This window comes from Lampris incognitus, chromosome 19 (genome assembly GCF_029633865.1).
Source record: "Lampris incognitus isolate fLamInc1 chromosome 19, fLamInc1.hap2, whole genome shotgun sequence".
Lineage (NCBI taxonomy): Eukaryota > Metazoa > Chordata > Actinopteri > Lampriformes > Lampridae > Lampris > Lampris incognitus.
The window spans coordinates 20,661,416-20,686,222 of NC_079229.1; the positions used below are offsets into that span (position 1 = coordinate 20,661,416).

General features: G+C 45.6%; 2 protein-coding genes across 3 annotated transcripts in view; both read right to left on the reverse strand.

Moving 5' to 3' along the window:
* svila (supervillin a) overlaps positions 1 to 1,728 on the reverse strand; it is a 39,954-nt gene extending 38,226 nt beyond the window's left edge. For both annotated transcript variants that reach the window (XM_056299923.1, XM_056299922.1), the window contains exons 1-3: positions 1,659 to 1,728; positions 1,007 to 1,102; positions 69 to 387 (exon numbers count right to left, since the gene is read on the reverse strand). In XM_056299923.1, the coding sequence (XP_056155898.1) occupies positions 69 to 387; positions 1,007 to 1,080 (393 nt within the window). In that variant the 5' untranslated portion in view covers positions 1,081 to 1,102; positions 1,659 to 1,728. The remainder of the gene's footprint in view (positions 1 to 68; positions 388 to 1,006; positions 1,103 to 1,658) is intronic.
* LOC130129620 (supervillin-like) lies at positions 1,655 to 23,646 on the reverse strand. Its single transcript, XM_056299212.1, has 11 exons — positions 23,589 to 23,646; positions 19,637 to 19,700; positions 18,374 to 18,465; positions 11,876 to 11,939; positions 11,578 to 11,720; positions 9,821 to 10,556; positions 7,882 to 7,965; positions 5,936 to 6,799; positions 4,427 to 4,455; positions 2,570 to 2,634; positions 1,655 to 1,795 (listed from the first exon to the last, which is right to left on the reverse strand). Exons 1-11 carry the CDS (start codon positions 23,644 to 23,646, stop codon positions 1,655 to 1,657), a joined length of 2,340 nt encoding a protein of 779 aa, XP_056155187.1.
* Between the last annotated feature and the right edge of the window lie 1,161 nt (positions 23,647 to 24,807).

Consider the following 24,807-nt stretch of genomic DNA (forward strand, 5'->3'; position numbering starts at 1 on the left):
TTCAACATAAGTAGACACAGAAAACTGCTTTCTATTGGAGATACCATAAGTCATCTATTCCCCCCCACCTGCTCCATGTCCCCCTGTGTGACAGGTTGAGTCTGGTAGCGGGCATTGGCCCGGCGATGGCGTGTATCCCCTCTGGTGCGGGTGACCCTGGAGGGTGGCTGAGCGAGGCGGTTGAACAGCGCCATCTTCTCTGCCAGGCTGAGGGTGTAGAGGTCGGGCTCCTCCTGCACTCGGTCCTGACTCAGCATCTGGCCATGGCCCTCCTCCTTCCCTGGGGAGATCTGCTTGGTGCGCTGGACTTCCTGGACATCCTGGATCTGCCAGGTGTCCTGCGCTTGCTCCCGAGCTGTGGAGCTCTGGTGCGAGGTAGCCTGCAGGCTGGGGTGTTGAAGCAAAGCCAGATATAGAAGAGAAGAAAGGGAGACAAGGCTTCTGGTAAACATGGAAGCTGCACATGCAAGCTGGCAAATGGCATGCATACCGGAGGATAGTAATATAAAGCCGAGCGTATCCAAGATGAACAAAATGCAAAGTAACTGATGTAATCACCACTGAGGTGTCGATTCAAAGGTTAGATCAGAATAATTCCAAAACAGGGAAGACGACATGCAAAGTAAACCATGCTCAAAACTAACAACATACACATTTTCCAATGGTAGTGAACAAAAAACAAACAAGTCCAAATTATTTTAATCATTTAGTAAAAAGTCAGTCCTGTAGTTTCCTTCCATGACACAGGAGGGCACCAAAAATCCAAAAAAAAACCCCAATTATAAACCACTTGGAGCAAATTCACCACAGACACACAGTCAGTTTTACGTTCCAAATCCATGAATGGCATCAAACACTCAAATTGGACTACTTAGCTGTGACACCGCCATTCTGTCAAGGCAACACTAATGTGCTGAATGAAATGCAACCGTCAGTGAGGCTGCCATCGTGTTAGTCACGGGTCAGTTTGACTCTTCATACCCATGCACGTGTGTGTGCCATATACCTGTAGGGGGGCAGAGTACTGCAGACTAACGTAGGGCTAGGAATGCGTGCTACAGCAGTGTGCACAGGCGCCATTTGTGTCACGACAGTGGAGACGCTACACAAAAAACAGCCGTGGACGGGGACACAATCACACATATAGGTGACGGAAAGAACAGACAAGGGACTGAGAGGGAGGATGCAAGATCACTTCCAGGTGATGAATTAAAAAGGGTAAAGTCAAAAATTTTGGATAAAGGCATTTAGACCATGCTGATGGTGTGGCGGTACAGCAATGAAGCCACTGATTAATTAATAATTGGTGCAGTGTGGCCTTGCATTTGAATGACAAATGTTCTAGGCTACAACCACATCTAAAAAAGGTGTTGCTGCAAAATTTCATTCCAGTATTGATAGAGTTAACTTTAGAAATGAAATTTCAGGTCACCTCTGTTGCTGAAAAAGTGATGTTCAATGTTGGAAAATGAGAGTGGCAACAGCTCACGACTGTATATAGAGGCTCCGAATATCTGCAGTGCTTGGGATGCACTTGATTTTACTTTTCAAGAACCATTAAGTAACTACTTTTGAAAACAATTTCTCATATTTGACAAATTAGAAAAAGAAATACACAGTATTTTGAAGGAGTGTGAGGATTTAGAGAGTTGCATTACGTGGCAGCGATGACCACCTCCTCCGTGGTGACCGGCTGTGTTCGGGAGCGGTCCTGGGTCCGTCTCAGCCTCCTCTCCACCGCCGCATTCCTGGACCTCAATTTGGGAACTCCAGCATCAATGCTCTTCTCCAACTCCTGCACATGGGTGTTGGGACAGAGGAAATCAGGTAACTCATTATACTGCTAAATACAAAATAATAACGCAAATAAAAATTGAAATAAAAGAAATGTTATTTTTTTCAGTACACCGCGAGCTGGCCAAAGTGTTCTGCTAGCAGCGTTTACCCAGATGTTTTGGAGTTGGCTGAAAAGTAAAACTGTCATATTGATTGTGGGCTTTTAGATTTGAACAAAGGATTGTTTGCATTGAGAGTGGGGCCGGAGTTGGTGACTCGATTGGCTTGGCCACCGGAGTAGATTAAGATAATGTGCGACTAAAGAAATGAGTGATCAAAGATACATGATGAATGAGTAACTAAGATCATCCCCGAGAGACAATAATGATGAGTTTATTACTGTACAGTGGTCATACTGGGGGCGGTTTTTGGTAATGTGCTCCTTTAAATTCCTTGTTCCCGTTGAATCCTTTGTCAAATGAGATCCACCAGTGTAATAAAATCAAGCCATGTGTGCTGGAAAAGTCCTGCTCTCAAAGCCTCAAAGTGTGGAAAGGACAGACAGATCCATTCAAATAAATAAAAGAAAATATGAAAACGAAAAAAACGTCAACATCTGCACCCTTGATTGTTAGCACATCTCTCCGTGCATGTTGCCCAGCACCAGTACACAACTGTACAGTACGTGTAGTCAGAGAGGAATGCTAACTCACTCACTTGTGTATCCATTTGTGCAAATGCAATAAAGTGGTTTAAGAAATGACGGGACAAGCTGGCAGATGCTGAATCTTACCCTGAAGAGAGACCGCTTGGCTGCTACACTCAGCTTGGCCCGCTCATCAAGCTTCTCTTCATCAGCTATAGAGAGAGAGGGAGACAGCAGGGGTTTGGAAACACACAACCATTTCCACTCCACAACATAGGAATTAAATCAAGAGGTCTAACAAGAGTCTCAGAGGACATTTTTAAATATATATTTTTTTAGCCATTTTTTTTGCCTTTGATAGATGATAGTGAAGTGGCAGACAGGAAACAAAGGAAGAGAGATGGGTACGACACGCAGCAAAGGTCACTGGCTGGAATCGAACCAGGGATGTTGTGGTTATGTGGCATGCACCGTAACCATTTGGCTCACGGGTTGCCAGAGGACATTTTAGATAGACTTTAGCTTGAAAAAAAAGAAGAAGCTGATTTGAATGATAAATGAGCTTAATACATGGGGGGGAAAATCATGGCATTCTGTTGGAATATAATACATCTGTCTCTTCCCTATGTAGTACAAGTGTTAACAGGGTAACATACTCAAAATCATAATTAAGATCTTAGGACAACGAAACCGTGTTTTCCTTCATTGCAAACACCATTAGCATCTGGCATTTTAGTTGAAAGCTCAGATAAACCACATCTCAACACTTGTGAGTGCCGTCATTGGGAAGACTATGCAAGACTAGACAGGTGCAAGGGGCATGGCTCTAAGCACGCACGCGCACGCGCGCGCGCACACACACACACACACACACACACACACACACACACACACACAGCAAGACAGATGACATGACATCACCTAGTAACTATTCCCTTTGACCAGTGCGGCAGTGCTGAGCTCTGCTCCCTCTTATTCCAGATCGTCTGGGAGCGTATTGAGTGAATGTCTGCTTATAAGAAGCAGATGAGGTGGTTCTGCTCTCAGTGGAGCTGCTGTGATGTTATGCTACTGTGAGCACCAGTAATGACTCCATAAACCCCCACTTCAAAATGTTGCGCTTTCCCATTAAAAATACTGCTAAACTAAGAGGTTTGAGTCATTTTGCCTCCGCCCTCCTGCTTATTCTTGGAGCTTTAATGTAAACCACTGAAAAGTCAACTTTTATTCGTTGGGTTTTAGCCCCACCTTGGTTTCTCTGAATTTCTAGATAAGCATGTTATTTATGTTAAAATAAAAATATTACTGGGTGTTTATTCGCACCACAGGCTGTCCACAGTAATGGGAAATCCTCCTACAGAGAGCAGCTGAGTTTAGCTCGTCCGAGTCCTTCGTTTCAAACCGTGTGCATCTTTATGTCACATATCACTGACCTCACCCATCACACACACCCCGTCATTAATGAGGTGTCGCATTCACTTTTGGGGAGGCTTTTTTTTCTGAAATATGGAATCTAATTAAATGCCGTCACGCAACACATCCAGCACCGACAAAATGCCATTTTGCAAAAATTAAACATCATCCTAATGGCTTCAACTACATCGAAAGCTCAGTTCAACATTAAAAACCCCTTTGATTATCACGTCTACGCTTCACAAAATTAGATTAAAGGAAACTAAAAACTGTAAGAAAATGTCCACAAACAATGTTAAACATTTAAAACTAATGATGCATTAGACTCAAAAGTTGATAACAAGGTAATGTTATAGTGATATGATAAAGTAATAAAAGACTTAAAGTGACCCACTCCTTATATTACTGTCTAATAATATAACACTTCTACAGTGAATAAACAAATTCAGTTTACTCAGCATGCTAAACTTGCTGATTTTACAACCCAACATGATTCACACCAAGTTCTTCTATGGCGCCGGCCAAGAACGTGCAGCTATTTGAAGTCATGATAGTTTAAATATCATTCATCAAGTTCAAAGTACTACTTACCTTCTGGAAAATCTGAACTCACACAGGACCTTCACAGATGGGAAGGAAAGAGGAGGAAAGACAAACATCAACACAAGTTAGTTGCCGGTCCGGTACACTATTCGGTCATGTCGGTAGTTAAGGGCAGAAAAGCAGCGGCTGTGCACAGAGCCGGTGGAGACATGCAGCGGGACAAAGCAGTTTTCGCTGAGGTGTATTGTATACGTGGTGGCATGTGTTAGCAGAGGAAATCACAGGAAATTCAAGAGTCTAGCAGAGCGAACTAAGCTGGCAAATTAGCTCGTATTAGAAGTGTACAGGTTCAACAGCCTCAGTAAGAAAAGGTCAACAAAGGCCGATTCATGCAAACCTGGTACGGTCACATGTAGTGGCTAATGTTAGGCCCGATCAAAAGGCTTTAAGCTACCATTTGTCTACCTTGAGTTTGGGAGCAAAACATACTTTGTGAAAAGTGTGTGGAGGGCCCCCCATTGCCATGTAGTGTATTTTAATTCAATTCATGGCATTTATCTGATTAGCACCTAATCACTTAATATAGATTTATTGTGCAGTAAGAAGCTAACTGTTGATTAGGTGACTGATTGGTTAGCTAAGGTCACAGAAACCTGATTAGGATATTTTTTTTAAATCAAATTTGACACAAGCAAACATTGTTACAGCTTCGTTTGACATGCATAAAATGATCAAGTGGACATTATCCAGCCTGACTGATCCTTGTGCACATCAAGCCGTGCTTATTCAAGACCAAGCCAGATACCTATCAGTCTCCTGGCGTTCAGCAGTGGTGATGGGCTGGGTCCTAAATCTGTCTGAGGTCTTCCTACCCTCCCCGGGGTAGATATACTGCCTGGGCCTGCGCCCCCTTTCCCTCTCCCCTCTCCAAGGGGCCTCAGGGCACACCGGCAGCCCGTCTACCTCGGCCTCTCTGCGAGACCACCCAAGGGAAGGGTGTCCAAGGTGAACAAACAGATACCCACAAAAGAACAGAAAGGTCAGTGTAGTAAGGATGTGAAGGAGCAGAAGAGATGGCATCATTTAAAAAACAGAGCTGTGGGTTATACTTCGAATGTTCTGGCAACCACACCTCTGGTATTTAAATTGAGTGTGTGAGCAAAGGCCAAGTCATGCTGATTGTTAGCGGTTAGAGCCCAATTTACTCTAGTAGCTGGAGTGCGCGCCCGCACACACACACACACACACACACACACACACACACACACACACACACACACACACAAATACCCCCTTTCATTAGATGCAGTTATGAACCAAACAAAATGCAGTAGCCAATACATTTTAATGGGCTATTGGCAGCTCATGAGCATATGAGGCATGAATATTTCTACAGATTAGAAAACGCACAACAGAATCATCCACAGGTTTGCATTATCACCAAACCAGGTTTAGTTGATTGTTAGACATTCATTAGGCAGGCGATGTTAGTTGACAAACACTGATGAGTTCCAAGGCGGTGGACATTGCAGTGCATCTTTCTACTGTACCACCTACAGCTCAGGTCTTCTGGTGGCCGAGGGGATGCTGGTGCTCTCTAAGAAGGAGTGTCTGAGCTGGGCCACGGAGATCTTGGAGTCCTGGTGATCCTCTTTTTCACTTATCCTCTCCTTGCTAGCTTGGGAACTCTCCCCCTCCCTGACAGCTCTGGACCCCGAGGACTGGTGGTGCAGGTTTCTTTGACTGGGCCCTTGTGGAGCCCCAGTGTCTGGCGGGGAGCATGTCGAGACTGGGTTGGAGGTGCAACTGTCAGACACTGTTGTATGGGCCACATTAGGCTGGTTGTAGGAGGGAGCGAGGCCTCTGTGGCTGTAGATAGCGTTCTCCCGCTCTCTAGCTCTGCTCTCGGCAGCCTGCAGGCGGGATACGTGCTCCGTGGGTCTGACGGGATCAGCTACATCCTCCCGCCGTTGCCTGGTTCTACCGCCAAAGCCTCCTCTTGCAGGAGCATCCACCTCAACCTCCCTGGTCTTGCCTAGGAACTCATCCCCCCTTCCTCTCCGTGGGTCTTCAGTGCTCGTCTCCCTGTAGAAGATCTCTGAGGGCAGCATGGCTCTCCTACTCTTTAAAAGGCTCTTTGTCTTCATCTCCTGGGAGTCTTCCTCTTTTCCGTCCAAGGGCTGCTGCTGCACCTTAGGGGCAGTGCTAGTAGCCATGGACAGATAGCTGGGGTATCCACCTCCCTCATGCCCCTCAGTTTGCCCAGACCGGGTGAGCTGAGAGCTTGGCGGTTCTGTATGGTGGCGTGAGGCAGTCTGGGACTGGAGGTGTCTGCGGTACACAGGGGCATCCACAACACTTCCCAGTTCTGGGCTCTTCTGGTGGCCCTCCTCCCTGGCGAGCCTCTCCCTAACTCGTACTCTTCAGGGAAAGAGGGGGGCAGTTAACAACATTTTCACCACACACACACACACACACACACACACACACACACACACACACACACACACACACACACACACACACACCTCATTCACAATTATAATAGTTGCTGCCAAAACAAAACCGACTATAGCTGTACACAAAATTCAAAGCTGCAGTTATGCCTGAGAGAAGGATGATTGTTGTGTAGTTTCTTTGAAAAAAGGATCTGATAGTAATATGCGTTAATATCCGCACTAATCTACAGTTTTCTTTGTGTGTGAGCATATCCGTTTAAAGAGAGAAAGAGGATATTGGACACTGTGCATCTACCTCACCCTCTTCTTGCTAAACCAGCAGATAAAGCAACAGAGAAAGAGTAAGAAAGAGAGAGTGAGACACACACACACACACACACACACACACACACACACACACACACACACACACACACACAGAAAAGTGTTTACTCTGAGGGTTTTGCCTTAAACCCATAGTCATTGACATAAAACCAGTGTTACTTGGGGAAAAGGAGCAATACTGCAGCAACCCGACCATCTTTCCTACGTTGAATGCCATTTGTTTAACAAAAGCATGTTGTTGTTTTTTTATAGATGGGTTTTTTTTCCACATTTTTTTTCAACACTAGGGTTATTTGCACATTCACAACATGTCCATGATACACGAAGGGGAGCAGAGTTATGATTGCCACCAAAGGAAACTGGGACTTACGAGGATTAAGGATGAAGGATGATTTGGTCTTTATGTGATGTCAGGTGACTTGCACATTTCAAAAGCAGGGGTTCTTAAACCTTGTTTTAGTTGGGACCCAACCTAAGCAAATGTCATTTTTCCTGTTCAACTTTAGGTTAACTGAAAGATGTTAGTGCTCTGTGTCGCCCTGTTGTGAACCATCCAATGCATTCTGGGTCCCACCGAGGCCTATGGTTTAAGAAACACTGCTCATATGGGTCCATGAGTTATTGGTAATCCAGTTGAATGAGAGGATAAAGGTTAATGTTGATGGGATTGGGGGGAGGGTGTCAGTCAGACTCAGCCGTGCGCCCCGGGGTGGGCGGTACCTGGATGGCCAGTTGATAAGAGAATGGGTGTCACCCTCAGCATCGGTCTCGAGGAACCAATCACTGCTCAGTTTCATCCCTGCACTGCACCAATGAGAATGCATATGAGTGGGTGGGTGGGCCATGGATACTTCAGTGTCAGTGTTCACTTGTGTGGTAGTGCACAAATCCAAACGGACAAGCACACCTCACAGAGTTCACACTGAGCTAGCTTGACCAGCATGAGATGCTGACTCATACATCAGAAAGGGATCCACTAGACAGTCGTTTGCCGTTTCTCTAGTATTTGGAGAGGTATCACATGCAGTGAAATGGGGACAATAAAACGAACAGCCATAGCTATGAAAACAAACACACACATCTTGTAAAAACAGCTACGCACTCTACCGACGGTATATGGAAAAGTGGACACATCCGACGAATTCTTGACCATCAATCACCTATTGTTGTATTAAAGGAAGGGGTGTCCCTTCAAATCGGTTCTGTCTGTACCTAAGACCTTATCTATCGGCGCAGATATTCAAGAGGAAATGCCATCCCCCTCAAACACAGACCAAAGACAGTGAGTCATACTGTCCCCTTGACACTGAGCCATTTGTCTTAGCAAACCCATAATAATAATAATAAAAAGAGAGATAGAGAGAAAGACAAAGAAAAAAGTAAACAAGAAAAAATGAGAAAGAGATGGGAGGGAGAACGCCAAGTGGAGAGGTTGAGATTTGATGAGAAACGAACAAGAAAATAGACAAAGATATGAAAGAAAAACACGAGGAAAACCACAGAAAAGAGTGAAAAACAGAGATGTAGAGGGGAATGTCTCTTCCGTGTCTCTGCAATGCTTTCCCTAGTTCTCACTGGACTTGAAATCAGGCCCAGCTGTGCTCTGCAGTCACCGTTCTGACCACAGCGTCACACTGAGCTGCCCTGTAACACAATACCCCCTTCATAAAACACACAGAGCAGCCAGGTTTTGAACTGGGGGGGGGGCATCAGAAGAGGGAGGGAACGGAGTGGGTAAGGAGTGAGGGAGAGAAAGTGATAAGGAAGGAAAAGGGGAGAAGGAGGATGATACAGGACAAAAAAAGGGAGGCTGATAAAAGACGACATCCTGGTCGGATGTGGAAGCACAGCATGTATCTCAGATCGAGAGTGACAGGCCATGAGCTCTCCTGGGCTGGGCTGGCTGTAGAATACCAAAACTCAATAAACAAAGTTATCCGGCCTGGTCAGGCGTCCCTACAGACACAATTGGCCTTGTCTGCAGGTGGGAAGCCAGATATGGGTAAGTGTCTTGGTCACTGCACTAGCGCCTCCTCTGCACTAGCGCCTCCTCCTCGCCTGCTCAGGGCGGAGCGGGAACTGGGGGGAATAGTGTGATCCTCCCACGCGCTACGTCCCCCTGGCGAAACTCCTCACTGTCAGGTGAAAAGAAGCGGCCGGTGACGCCACATGTATCGGAGGAGGCATGTGGTAGTCTGCAGCCCTCCCTGGATCGGCAGATGGGGTGGAGCAGCGACCGGGAACAGCTCAGAAGAGTGGGGTAATTGGCCAGGTACAATTGGGGAGCAAAAGGGGGAAAAAAATTTAAAAAAAAGAAGAAGAAAGAAACGAAGTTATGACCTGTGTGTATATCAGTGAATACTCCACCAGCATACTGGGTCGACTACAGATAACCATCCCAGTGAGCAAGACAGGTTCCCTATCAGCCAAAGACACTTCAGGAGGAAGATGCTTGCTACCTGCCATTAATGGGACTCAACCATATAAGAACTTCTATTCTATTCTAAAGTCTTGTAATGTTTTAAGAGATCTTATGATTTTGACTGGGAATAAGTTATCAAAGCAACAACAAAAAGACTGATTGGGTATGTGTGTGTCCATCAACTATCTAATTAACAAAGATAGATAACATTGTAAGACAAACATGGAGATAACTCACCCCTGTCTGCTGAGCCCAGAAGTGGCCTGTTGTTCGATGAATATGTCCCCAGGGGACACCCCATGTTTTGGCGAAGACTGGGTTGGGTGTCTGCTCAGCTTTGGTGAGCTGGGTGGTACCCCTGTGACCATGTAATCCTTAGCAGGCAACCTGGCGGACTGAGATGATGACATCACGTCCATGTATGAGGAAGAGGATGCTGGGTCGGTGGGCAAAGCCTTCTCCTGCTGAGCCCTGCGCTGATTCTCCATGTTCATCAGCCGCTCCCTCTCAGTGAGCGAGTCGACCCTGGACCGGCTTGACTCAAAGCCTGAATCCGGATAGCTGTACTGGAGTGCAGTGCGGCCAGCTCTGGGGCTGATGGCAGAAGTGTTGGCATAGGAACTCAAGGTGATATCTCTCCCTTCCTCCCCCAACAACTCCCCCCTGCCACGCCTCTCTGAGCCATCGGACTCTTTCCGGCCACGCGCGTAGCGTGCAGAGCAGTCCACGTCCGGCTCTGTATCCAAAGAGATGCCATAGCGCTCAGCTAGCTGCCGCCGACGCTCGGCCTTGTAGCGGGCGATGCGCTCAGCCTTGGACTCAAGTTCAGGGGTAGAGCCAGAGCTGTAGCCAGGCTCGTGGTGCACAGATGACTGAAGTTCGGGTTGACACCGGGCTCTGGACTGCAGCTCTGGAGCAGTTAGCTGCATGTCTGTGCTGTCCAAGTCCTCAGAGCCATATCGTTGGACTGTGACTGGAGAACAAAAGATTGTTATTCCCATAGAGCAACACTGACATGAGACAGCAAAAGGAGAAACATGCAAAATTGTGTTTCTATTCATGCGTTTTGGGTAAAAGACTTTTAAAGATATATAAATAGTAAATGGACTACATTATTTTATTCTTTTTATTATTATTTTTGGGTTTTTTTCCCACCTTTTTCTCCCCAATTGTATCCGGTCAATTACCCCACTCTTCCGAGTTGTCCCAGTCACTGCTCCACCCCCTCTGCCGCTGATCTGGGGAAGGCTGCAGACTACCACATGCCTCCTCCAATACATGTGGAGTCGCCAGCTGCTTCTTTTCACCTGACAGTAAGGAGTTTTGCCAGGGGGACGTAGCGTGTGGGAGGATCACGCTATTCCCCCCAGTCCCCCCCACCCGGAACAGGCCCCCCGACCGACCCGAGGAGGCGCTAGTGCAGCGACCAGGACACATACCCATATCCGGCTTCCCACCTGCAGACATGGCCAACTGTGTCTGTAGGGATGCCTGACCAAGCCGGAGGTAACATGGGGATTTGAACCTGCGATCACCGTGTTGGTAGGCAGCAGAATAGACCGCTACACTACCCGGACGCCCTTGGACTACATTTATGTAGAACTTTTTTTCCAAAGTGTTTTACAATTAATGCCTCACACATTTGCACACACACAACATAACAAACACATTCTCACACTTGGACACACACACACACACACACACACACACGGCAGTGTCAACCATGCAAGGTAACAACCAGCTCATCGAGAGCAGTTAGGGGTTAGGTGTCTTGCTTAGGGACACAGACATTTTTTCCAGGAGGAGCAGAGGAACCAGCAACCCTCTAGTTACCGAACAACCTGCTACACCTCGTGAGACATTGCCGCCCCCATATAAACCCACTGGAACTCATAATATGGGTTTAAATATTGAATAGATGTTGATGTTTCACAGTAACTTGTTTTTTAACCATTACGTTAACTATATAGTTAGGCCAAGTACTATTATCTCACCACCACAGGGCTCAAAGGGGTCCGAGGCACGTGTGTATCGTGGGGTGTCCTCCTCCAAAAGCCGATTGGCCACCAAGCTGGGCAACAGAGAGGGATGTACCTCACCCTCTATACCCTCCAACCGTCGGGCAATACGCTCCTTCCTGCACACAAGCGGGCAAGAAGGAAGATTTACCAACCTCAGCCATGTTATTGTTCATGGCTATCTACATTACCATTACCTCAACAGTACATGCCACAAACCAATCCTGTACACCCATGCAGTCATAGAAATACATCATTAACAGTTTCCTCTTACCTGTTCATCTCCCAATCGCTTGCACTTGTAGTAATGCCTTCAAATCGCTTTCTCAGTTCAGAAACTGAAGGAAGAAAAGATAAAATATCATAGCTCAAAAGCAGAATCCATAATGTGTGGAATTCGTGACCTCTATGCAACCCCCCCCCCCCCCACCGTTTTGCTTCATTTTGGTTTGTTGTGCAGGTTGGTCACAAAAGCACCCACGTTTTACACTGCATTCACTTCAAACTCAATGCCAAATTATGGCACAGTGCAAACCGATGAAAAGTAAACGAAAGGAGGCAAAACGATGCAACAAGCCGCTGTATGCCCCAAGACACACACCATGTATAAATCTTTTCTTATAGTTGACAAAACAATGGTAAGTCAACACCCGCAAAGTAAACATATGGTACTTAACAGGAACTTCAACCAAGACCCTCAGCCCCGAACTGACTGAGAGGGAGCCAGGCCCATAGCTACCATTTAGGACACCGAGGTCATGTCCTCGGTATTTTTCCTGGTCTTTTTTAAAAAAAAATTAATATAAATATATTTCATACAATGTTAACGTGACGAACTGCTAAAACTACATAGTTGTATGGTGTGTTGTGAACAAAGGTTGGCATCATCAAGCGAGGGCACAACACATTACGTTATGTGACATACATGTAATGAGTTGTGCACGTACAGTACGGTCCTGTCATTCTATTCACTCTGTGGGCGAGGAGGCCGTAACCTACATACATGCAACACTTACTACAAGATCAGCCAACACTGTGTCTGACTACAGGCTGCACTTTCAAAGTACACATGACTGGCCTTACCAATATGGTACTGGTAATCTCTCAACTCATCATCAGCCTCTTCTCCGGGGTTGGGTCGCATTGGCAGCACACCAAGTAGGGCACTCCAGACGTGCCCTCTCCCCCGCAAGCCCTCCAGCTCCTCCTGGGGAATCCCAAGGCGTTCCCAGACCAGACTGGACATGTAGTCCCTCCAGCGAGTTCTGGGTCTACCCCGGGGTCTCCTCCCAGTTGGATGTACCCGGAAAACCTCCAAAGGAAGGCGCCCAGGAGGCATCCTAATCAGATGCCCGGACCATCTCAACTGGCTCCTTTCAAAGTGAAGGAGCAGCGGCTCTACTACAAGCTCCCTCCGGATGTCTAAGCTCCTCAACCTATCTCTAAGGCTGAGCCCAGACACCCCATGGAGGAAACTCATTTCAGCCACTTGTATCCACGATCTCACCCTTTCAGTCACTACCCAAAGCTCATGACCATAGGTGAGGGTTGGAATGAAGACTGACTGGTAAATTAAGAGCTTTGCTTTCCGGCTCAGCTCCCTCTTCACCACAACGGTCCGGTACAATGTCCGCATTACTGCTGATGCTGCACCAATCCACCTGTCAATCTCCCGCTCCATCCTACCCTCACTCATGAACAAAATCCTGAGATACTTCAACTCCTTCACTTGAGGCAACAACACATTCTGTCATTCTGGTATTGGTAACACGGATGATGCAAATCCTCTTAGGAACAATATAGAATGGCAATAAATAAGGAGGCATGCGCCAGATATATAGCCTACACCTCAAAGCAAGATTGGTAAATGGAATGAATGATAGGCCTGGCTATGGCCTTCCATAGACTGTATTCCACCTGACCCACACAATCAAAACAGGTAACTACGAGTTACACCACAGGAACAGAGGCAGTAACTGCATTTAAGACCTGAGCTCACAAACTATTAATCTATAGGCTTTCAAAACATGACATGTGCAACCATCATGCTTTGCCATGCTTTCTCATGTGCATGGCAAACTTCTGTGCACAGAATCAATTAGGAGTTTCTACTCTGACATTTTCAGTGGCAAAAATATTCATGGTGGGAAATAGGTTCATACGCTATAGTATACACAGCATGACAGTAGCTTACTCCCAAAGTGGCCCTTGCCAGGACTTGCACGAGGTTCATGGGGATGAAGGATCACATCGGGGCATATATAGCCCATGTCCAAAATAAATACTATGTTCGCATCTATGAGAGAGAAGTCAGTCTCTTCTGGGTCATTGTGCTGTTAAAGATTTTGGGATGACAAGATTTCCTGATTCCCTTTGCTCTCTAATGCTGCGCCTTCATGTACCAGAATCTTTACAGACAAGAAATAGTCAGGAAATGAGTCACTGATAGGCTGCGGTCAGCTGCTTCCATTGTTATGATTCTTTTCTTTCTTGTTTGGCAGATAGGTGTTGCCACCATGGATTTTCACTTTTTTTTTTAGCTTTTGTAAACACTAATTCACACACACACACACACACACACACACACACACACACACACACACACACACACACACACACACACACACACACACACTCATCTTATTATTTAAATAAAGTCTACTTTTTTTTTAAAGATATTTTTTTTATCTTGCCTTTTTATGTTGTGGTTGGGTTCAGTGGTCCTGGTCATAACAGTCAAATATCTTTAGTAAATTAAGCTTCTTCCTTTGTTCTACTATATTTCATACACTAATTTTTCACTGTTACGCCATGTGTACCTTTTAGATTATGGCTTATTGTCTGGTTGAATTTGAGTAACGAGTGTTCGAACACTTGTCAGGTTATAATTTAGGGCAAAACCTGGAAGATACTGCAGATGCGCTCCTCTGCTCAATTTGTTTGAGAGTGAAAATGATTTCAATACAGTAAGGAACTGAGCTGAAAAAGAGCAATTTCAAAATTGGCTATATTTGTGACTTAACTTGCGTTGGATTCTAGTCTAATTTTCATCTATGTCTGACAATATTTCCTAAGTGTTTACTGTTACTCTCAGAATGCATTTAAATACAGATTTATACTATAGTCTTCAAAATTTTCTCGGGGGGGGGGGTGCCGCAAACCCGACTAGAAGGAATGTCACTCATGACCTCACCATTTCTAAAATCCTGGCTACGTCAGCCATGCTGACTAGTTCATTACATGAGAAATCGTTACTCGAGTTGAACATTTTTCAGCTCGAGTAAGTGACCACTTCCCTCGCCTTGCATTTCTTGGGGTGATAGAGCAGCTTGTTGCACCGTATTGCTTCTTTCATTGACTTTTCATTGATTTGCACTGTGCCAACATTTTGCACAACCGAGCCCCCAACCTCCCCTTACATCAAATATCAGCCTTGCGTTCAAAAGATGGAGAGCTCTAAATTGAAAAAAAGGATTCAGCATTGCTGCCGACCCTGCAACATTTTTACTGTACAAGAAAGTCACCTTTTGTAACTTTCAGCAGGTGAATCGAGGATAGGAGGGGTGTAGCATCACCCCACAGCTACACCTCACAACAACAAAACAACAGTCATGTACAGTACAATAAAATAACAAAATAATGAGATAAATTAAGTTGGGTGTCTGGGTAGCATAGCGATCTATTCCGGTTCGAATCCCAGTGCTACCTCTGGCTTGGTCGGGTGTCCCTACAGATATAATTGGCTGTGTCTGCGGGTATTTGTTCTGGTCGCTGCGACCAGGACGGTTTATGGGGTGAGAGCGGGGTGATTGGCCAGGTACAATTGGGGAGAAAAAGGGGGGTAAAAAAATGTAAAAAAATTGAGTCACCAATACTTGACATTACAGACTCTGGTTTTAAAAAACAGAAAAAGAGCTGAATTGTCCTGGCACTGATGTTCCTGATATAATGGTGACAAATAATTACAGACGATCTGTAATGAATTATAAAGACGCCAGTACTAGACTGGGCCTCTTCTTGCATATTCGTTTACAACTTTTATCTACTAACTGGAGACTGGATTATGGGTGAAAACAAACAGTTGTCACAGACTACAAAGTATACTAAGTGTGAAATTGAATTTAAAAAGATCCCAACATCCACTATCAAAAATCTCACACAGTGTTTGGATGGAAATGGCAACAGTATTCAAAGAAATATTGCAAAGTATACATGCACACACAAACAGTCTTCTGTTGTGAATGCAGAATTGTGCTGTAATGTCATCTAAAGTAGAGTGAGGTGGGAAACTTGATCCTTGACTCCCCTTCATCAGCGATTTACATTATAAACTGAAGTCTATTTACACTGCATTGAAAGCCCCCCCCCACCCGAGTCCCTTTTGATGCTAAATTATTCTTTTCATTCAATCTGAAATCAATTTAATAAAACACATTAACTTCTGCAGTAAAAAAAAAAGGTCATTCCTACTCAGTGAGCAGCCTCTCTTAAGCAGCTCATCAAGCCCCTGGCTGTACTCACCACTCAGTGGCACAGTGACGGCTGGTGGAGATGTTGGGTGGGCGGGCTAACAAATGCATTATACCAATTAATAGTTCACGCTGCAGCAACAGCAGAATCACATCCGAGATACCGAGTTACAGCAATGACACTATATACCTTGTATAGCAAGTGCTCTACAACAACACTACAGAGAAATACCCACAAGAATGGTCTGATTCCAAAAAATTCTCTCTGTCTGTCTTTCTCTCTCTCTCTCTCTCCCACACACATATACACACATTTCCTAATTTTGTCAGATAAATGTTTCAAACCACAAGTCATTGTTAGGTCCAAGCTGTGTCCCCTCCACAAAGCAAGCATGGGAAACAGAAAAGTGAATTCTTAGCTACACTTGCAGTTGGCCAGTCCTTTCGTTGAAACCAAGTAACACAAACTTATGATTTTGTTGTTTGTCTTTTTGTGTTTTATTTGAGCATCTTTGAACGATGTGTCTCCTGTCTCTTCACTTCTAATTTTCCCCTCCAAAGATGTCAAAGAAAATGGATGATAAAGTAAATCTCCACCTTGTTCATGCTAATGCCTGCGCTCACCTTCCCCTCTCCACTCTCGCACAAGTAGTACCTCACAGTACCATTATGCCGGGATCAGACTACACAATTTCAGCCCAATTTTGATATGATTTTGCTGTCGCCGACAAATTTCCAGCGTTGGGCCTAATTATGAATGTCGACAATGACGAATGGGCGTCTTTACCCAGTGTAGTGTGACATAATTGAAGAAGAGCGATGTGGCATCTCGGACGCCCCACTACAAACCAACGAAAAGGCTAGCATGTCAGAATTGTTTGTATTTTCCTGCCCAGTCTGACATCTCCTACGACGTGTTCCTTGACGCTGACCAATAGGATGACAGAGTGCTCTCTGGTGCACGTATGTTAACATGACAAACAGAAAGAGGAATGCTGCTATTGCTGCTGTCAGGTGGAAAAACGAAACCTAAGAAAGGTTCATTGAGCAGCGGCAACAATACCCCTGCCTTTTTTTACACTTCCTTGAGGGACGACCATGATAGAGTCAAAAAAGATTGGTTAAATGTTGGTGAGAAATAGCAGAGACACTTCAGCAAGCTGGTGAGGAGCTGGTTAAGCTATGCTAGGTTATCATTCCCCAGTAGCACTAGCCGCAACAGTGTCCACAATCGTTTTTTCTTCTTTTTCTTCTGTAGCCATGACTGACAATTTTTCGACCTTCCTCCCCGATGACCTATGAACTCACGCAAGACTGTGAAAGACAGCATACGATGATTGGTCAGGGTCATACTTGTAGTATTGCCAGTCTCCCAGCCAAGACGCGGCAAATATGTACGGCACTATGATTGCCTAATCTGATACTGTGACCATCGTGAAAGACAAAAATATCATGTAGTCTGATCCTAGCTTTACTCTGTTTGTCCATTCTCATTGGTCAAAGGTCAGTAGCCTGAGGGGGGGGTGCCATGACACCTGTCACTCTTTGTACTTCCGCTGTCATTTGTCAAAAGTCAGCAGCCTGGGGCGTCCAGGTGGTGTGGCGGTCTATTCCACATGTATCGAAGGAGGCATGTGGTAGTCTGCAGCCCTCCCCGGATTGGCAGAGGGGTGGAGCAGCAACTGGACGACTCGGAAGAGTGGGGTAATTGGCCAAGTACAATTGGGTAGAAAACGGCGGGGGGAAGTCAGCGGCTTAAGGGTTGAATGAATTTAGCTCAAATGATCAGCAAATCAAGGGGGCATGACGCGATGCCTGTCACTCACGAAGACATCACAACGAAGATGAATGGAAGCTAATGCTACTGTATTTTGGCTGTCAAAAAATAAAACCCATTTAAATGTTTACTGTGTTTTTCTTGTGACTATTTGGTGCTGCTGTTGCTCGAGGTTCCACCAAAATGCTAAACAATCTAAGATTTTTTAACAACTTTATCATCTTTATTGTAAAAAATTGGGAGGGCTTAGCCCTGTTAGCCCATGTGTACCAGCCATCCCTGCAGTGGCCTATGAAAAAAGATGTCTCAAGTGACCTACGTTTGAGTTAACCAAAATTGGAATGCTTAATATAATATTAAGTAACATCTGAGGATTAAACTTTTAGATAATCTAGTCAGAAATCCACTTGGCATGGAGGCCGCTGTTGCACAATGGAAAAACAGAAAGCTGACCAACAGAGCCTTGGGAAAGTCAACATTTGGAGGGTTACATGCAAGCAAGCAGAAACACAAAACCCTTACTCACCTTTAGGGAGATTGGCCAAGAGACTGACATCTATATCCTTGGTGCTTTTGGCAAGGTTGTCCTTCTCGTCAATTGAGAACTCTTTCTGGAAACTGGGGGGGCGCAGAGAAAATATCAACCATAATTGATGCAGGGCTGAGTTGTAACACAATCATGTGTTTATAAGTTGAATTTTTTAGCAATTGCAATGGGTTTATTCAGCGAATGTTAAGCACTGAGATTAGAGATATCCAGGTCATAAAAAAGAAAAGCAGTGCTGGCAGCAGGATCAGTTTGAATGACGTTCAAGAATCCAGTTAATAGGGGAGTAAATTTGGGATGACTTCAAAAACTATCAGTTCCTCATCCAAACCATGCATTTGTGTTTTAACCTGTAACAGAATAGTGTATTCTGCATCAAGTCTTGTGTCCTACAATATTTATCTATTGACACATTGTGGGGAGGCATTAAACTTGCTCAATGTACAGACACACAGCCATTTTATGAAATATTCTGGAACCATTTGTGGACTCGAACTCAAAACCACAACCCAAGTTATGATATAGCTATGAAATTTGGCAGTCGATAGTCTTAGGGAAGTAACAAGCAAGAAATGCAAAAGCATAATTTTGTGGTTATGTCCATCCCAACAACTAGTTTGCAACAGAGCTGCAAATGTGCTGACAGACATAGCCATGGGTGATGACAAGCAAGAGCCTTGCTACTACAACAGCAGCTTTTTTTCACGGCTATACGTCTTATCCCTTCCAAAAAGCAATCTCTGGTTAATGTACACGGATTGTTTTATTCTCTGAATAGCATTTGTCCATTTTTGGTTCTCACCACTGTTAAGTCAAAACTGTACATTGTACAAATAAATAGGAAGTTATGCATCTCGGCAGGGTGGGCTACTTGATGCCTCGCCAACAACGAGACAATATGCAATCCCAGTAATGCTGCAGTCGGTAGCTTTTACACAGCCTTGCAGCACAATGACCTTATCATTCACTTTCTCACTGAACTTGGACAGCAGCCCTGCGTGATGCAGCAGAGCTTCGTCTGACATCCTGCTGTCTGTTTTCACTCTCACCGTCATATGTACAAAAAGACACACACGTGCAAACAAAAATGAAGCTCATGCAAACAAACACATGGGAAGTGATCTTGAGACCACATATTACAGGTAGCATTGCAAGCATTTAGCATTGTCTTACTATATGAAGACTCAAAAGCACTTCCATGTTATATTATCTGAAATAGCCCCGTTTTCGTACATTTCTTACCTCAGAGCCCTCTTCTGGAGTAATCTGGGGTTGCCAAGTTTGATGGGTGTCTCACTTCCAAGTCCTGAGGGTGGAACAAAGAGGGACGACATTTAAGATGAGGTAATGCTCTTTATCAGCCGAGCACAACCACAGCAGACAGGCAATGCTCAACGTCAATTTTGGCCCTGATGTGGAAAAGAATTGCACGTTGCAGATAGACATCTGAAGATCAAATAAATATTCTCCTCAGGACGCCATTACACTACACCACCTTAATCAAATGACCACCCACAGGGAAAAGAAACTGTATCTGACGGGCCAAAGTGAAAAATGCGCTCGCCTAAATGACTCAGGATTAAATGTTGAGAGATGTGTTGCAAAGCATTGTAAGAATAATAAAAAGAAGAAGTGTGCACTGGAAGAAACCAGTGACCAAAGTAACATCTGTCTTGCAAGAAACCCCCCACCCCCCACAGCACATACACAAGCCCCATTGCTCTTGATGCACAAATAGTCCACCAGAAGTGTCAGCCCGCGTGCGGCGTATGAGGTCATCGCTCAAGGCGCTCTGTGGAGGAGTGGCTGCCTGTGTGTCATTGAGACATACGCTATAACGTCTAATCACACGTTAAAGGTTGTCTTACTGGGTGGTTGGGACGGTGCCAGCGGCTGATTACAACATTGTCACAGAGCAGGATTCCCGAACAAGCCAGAAATAGGAAGCAGGCAGACAAAACGAAGACAGTGGAGAAAGGTATGAAGTGAACGCATACAAATTCAACTCCATGTTGCCCGGTGGCTACATCCTAATGATATACACCGTTGCTCTTTTGCAGCCATGGGATAAAAACGCTCCTAGAATCCCATCACAGTTTAACTCAATTACAGCGACACAGAAGAGGGGTCATTACTAACATGTTTAGCTAATGACCGTCTGGTGTTTATTAGGCAAATGACGTGAGTAACATGGTAGGTTAAACTATGAGATGAGCACCTGCCTGTGGGGAAAAAGACATCATTAAAGCTTCCTTACCCAGAAAAAAAAAAGGCATTAATGCATATTAAGCATTAGAAACAGCCTTTTAAGGAATGCAATTTCTTCGGAATATCCCTTTAAGGAACGCTGGTGTCCAGTTCAGTTATTGACTGCAAACCTCAAACGTGCCGTGTTGGCTGCCCTGGACCACAAGAGTGGCCAGCGGATGCAATTTTGGGACAAGCATCTGGTTCCACTTCTATCCGGAGACCACCCTCTCCAAGTTCACCTCAGGGCCGCCTGACACACCCCTACCCGGACACCCAATCTCTCCCTGAAACCACCGCGAACCCCCACCCCGGATCTGTTAGTCCTTATGAGGGATGTTTGGATTGATGCTTAAATCCCCTCCTACAAGCAAAACATCATTTGAGGCAAAAAAAGAAAAGGGGGGGTTATTTGGAGAGGGCTATGTGCCTGGATCTGTTTTGGATAGTTGTGTATTGATTCAGCTGGGAGGAATATCACTGAAGGAAAAACAACTAATTCCCGACATGACTTGAATCATAATCCCGGTTATCTAAATTCAGGGATCTGTCTTGACAAGTGCGCCAACACCAAACTGACATTGTTTAACTACCAGAGTTACAAAACCACAAGTTTTATCATAACACACATTCACTCCTAAATTGGCAAAAGCGCCAATTCATTAGAATAATGTGCCATTGAGGTGAGATTTTCAACTTTTCAATTATTGAGAAAAACGATGACTGACGATAAATTTCGCCCATAAACACAAAACACATTTTCGAGAATGTAAAAATTGATTTTAAACTAGGTTAATGCCAACAGAAGATACTGGGCTCATGCAAGTAATAAAAGTTGACCAAAACACGGCTTTGATATCAGGTATTCACTAATATTATGACTGATATTAGCCTAGACTGAGACCGTGAAACGACAAGTGCAAAGACAGCTTGCAGGCCTGGACAGCAACATAAGCTTGTTATCACTTTCCAGACGTGGATTCTGGGCCCTCTGACTTATCAGATCCATAAGCCCGACCGGTATTTCTAACCCATACAGGATGGCAGGTAACCTCTGAAAAGCCCATTGCCTTAACGCAGTCCTCATTCCACACACCGACATAAAAACCTCGGCGATGGTGGCCTTTGATGCGAGCTGTGATCTACAGAACCACGGCGGTGGGTAAAGCTGCTGCAGGTGCGACGTGGGAGAAATACCACGGCACCATCGATGGCTCAAGTGCGTTGACGGGGACGTAAAGAAAAAAGGGTCGACACCCATAAACCAAGGGGGATAAAATGATTTCATGATTCAGCAGCGCTCCAGTCAACCTCCGAAGCGAGGATGCCCTTTCATGTGACACTATCAAAAGGAGTGAGGCGCGAAGACTGTACAACATTGACCATGCAGAAACTGAAGGCAGCCATGTTTGGCAGGTCTCCTCTCTGATGAACGGTCCTATAACCTGCGTCCCCATTGAACCCCACAGCTTTTACAAGGGGCAATAACTGAGTGACTGCATATGATAAAAACAGAACTGATGTCGAGACAAACGACTTTATAAGCAGTCACACACACATACTGTTGCTGCTCGATCACAATTGCAATTTGTGGTTCCCAAAGAGGCATCCGGGGTGAGCATATGTCTAATTTAAAGTGTGGGATTAACTTCCACGCCTGGGATTAGAGCAAGCCCAAAAGGAAATGTGTCACTCCTAAACCATGGCATTACATCACTGTGTGTGTGTGTGTGTGTGTGTGTGTATATGTGTGTGTGTATGTGTATGTGTGTGTGCATGTGTTAAAACATGCATAGGCTTATAGAGCCCCTGCCGCCCACCAGGTCCCACCTGCTCTGTATTCAACCTGATTGCTAGGAGACTCAAGAGGTAACAGAGGACTCACTGATGGGGCTTTATGACGTTAAGCACTAAAAAACAAAGGGATCAATGGCAAGGAAGCACAAATCCTGGCTGGACAGACCTTAAAACAGTGGACTTAACAAAGTGAGGGGACAATAAGCCTATCAGATCCTAAATGCCAAAGCCAGCGACTGTACAAAACGGCTTCAACTCCAAGTTGGGTTTGCACTTAAACTGAATCAATAAATGAAAACAATGCAGAAAAGGCAGCTGGATGGGACAAGTGCATTTTTAAACGCGGTTACATGTGTTAAATGTGGAACAGTAACCAAAACTCCCAAATAGGCTTCAACACAACCTCGCTCCCCCAAACCCTGACACCAGGCTCCTTGCTCTTGCGACGGGCTGGAAAATGCCATCCCAGATCAGGGGTGTGGGGAAGTCTGAATCTGTGGGACACCTGTTGTGGATTCCCAAACATTTAACCATGGCAAGCCATATTGCAACACTCAATCCACACTCTGGAAATATTACTGAGGAGAGTGGGAACGGGAAACCACTCGCAGACCAAAACACATGGACCTATGGTAAATCAAACATGCATTAAGCCTAGGTCATCTATCTCACACTAACACACACGCAGGCCTTGGCTCACATGCAAGTACTGAAGCGTGAAAAAAAAACATGCCCATGTAACTCTGTGCATACACAGTCTATGTACAGTAACATCACTCTCCTAAATAAGTCTCAGACAAAGTAGCTACGACACCCAGAAATAGTTCCCTCCCTACAAAGCCTCCTGCAGTGCTAAGAGTCCCTTGCTGTGTCCTTGGAGGCTACAGCTGCAGTGCAAGGGCAGCTGGCTGAAAAACAGGGCCAATGAATGGACAGAGACAGGGAGAACTGGAGAGAGAGCGAGAGAGAGCGAGAGACAGAGAGAGAGACAGAGAGAGAGAGAGAGAAAGCCTGCAGTTTGCAGCCTGCCAACTCCCTACAGCTCCAGCATCCAGCCTTCGATACCCCTCTATGCTGTCCCAAACACCCAGCCTCAGGTTAAAATCTCAGCTCTAACCCAAACCGATAAGGCCCGGGCTGCTTGCCTTACCTTGGCTGCAAAACTTGACATGGCTCAGATAATTGGAGATCCACGGGTTCCGGTACATTTTGGCAATAAGGTAAGGGAGCTTGCAGGGGTGGGGCAGAGAGGTCAAAGTAGAGAGAACAGGGGGTAAAGGAGATGGAAAAAGAGGTAGAATGAAGGGCAGAAGTAGACAGGCAGCTGCATGGGAGGTGATGCAGCTACAATCGCAGCTCCTCAGTGCCCTGGGACAGAAAGGTTTGAGAGAGAGAGAGAGAGAGAGAGAGAGAGAGAGAGAGAGAGAGAGAGAGAGAGCGGGGGGACAGGGAGGGGAGAGAGAGAGAGAGAGCACGGGAGCTGATCCAAGTCTCAGCGGCAGCGGAGGTACAAGTAGCGGTCACAGAGAGCGAGAGAGACACAGACAGACAGACACATACAGACAGGCAGACAGAGAGAGAGAGAGAGACAGAGAGAGAGACAAAGAGAGAGAGGGCGGTGAAGCTGTGGCTGCAGCGCAGCCCCTTCTGAGAGCTGCTCCTCTTCTCTTGTCCCTCTCACCAGCTACGACAGGCTAACTGCTACCCACTAAACAAGCTGAGGGGCTAAAAGCTGCTCAATGCAGGCTAAGCTCATTAGCCAAGACAAGCAAATCAGGCCCCATCCCTACTGTGCTAACAGACTGGAGCAAAGAGCCCAGCATCCTGCAGAGTGGAGGCTCAACAGGATGGACAGGGAAGAGATTGTGTGTGTAAGAGGGAGAGAGAGAGGTAAGTGAAGGGTGGGGGGGGGAGCTTGATAATTAAGAAGTCCCTGGAGTGCGCTGTGTTCCCTTGGCTCGTGAAAAGGGAACGGGATGCCAGGGAAACCGGTGCAGAGCGTCAGGCAGAGGAGGGAGAAAAAGGGGTGTGTGTGGCAAAGTAAAGTGAGCGAGCGATAGAGAGAGAGAGAGACAGAGAGGAGCTGAAAGTTAAAATGACCCTCTCAGACGAATGAGAAATTCCCCTCATCTCACAGCGGGGGCAAAATAAAAAGCGGCAGCATGCAGAGAAGAGGTAGGGACAATAACAGGGTTCCCACCTTCTGAGAGAGAGAGAGAGAGAGAGAGAGAGAGAGAGAGAGAGAAAGAGAGAGACAGAGAGAGACAGAGAGAGCAAAGAATGGAAACAGAGAATGTGAAATCAGCTGTGAGTGGTGCTGTGGGAGTTTGTGAGAACGGTTTCATTATGTTGAATGTTTCTGCAACCCC

Coding starts and splice junctions, on each gene's coding strand:
- LOC130129620 (XM_056299212.1), bottom strand. CDS start 23,646: ATGTACCGGAACCCGTGGATCTCCAATTATCTGAGCCATGTCAAGTTT. Junction 11,721..11,875: donor AGCGATTGGGAGATGAACAG/GTAAGAGGAAAC, acceptor GCTTGTGTGCAG/GAAGGAGCGTATTGCCCGAC. Junction 4,456..5,935: donor GCCACCAGAAGACCTGAGCT/GTAGGTGGTACA, acceptor CCATCTGTGAAG/GTCCTGTGTGAGTTCAGATT.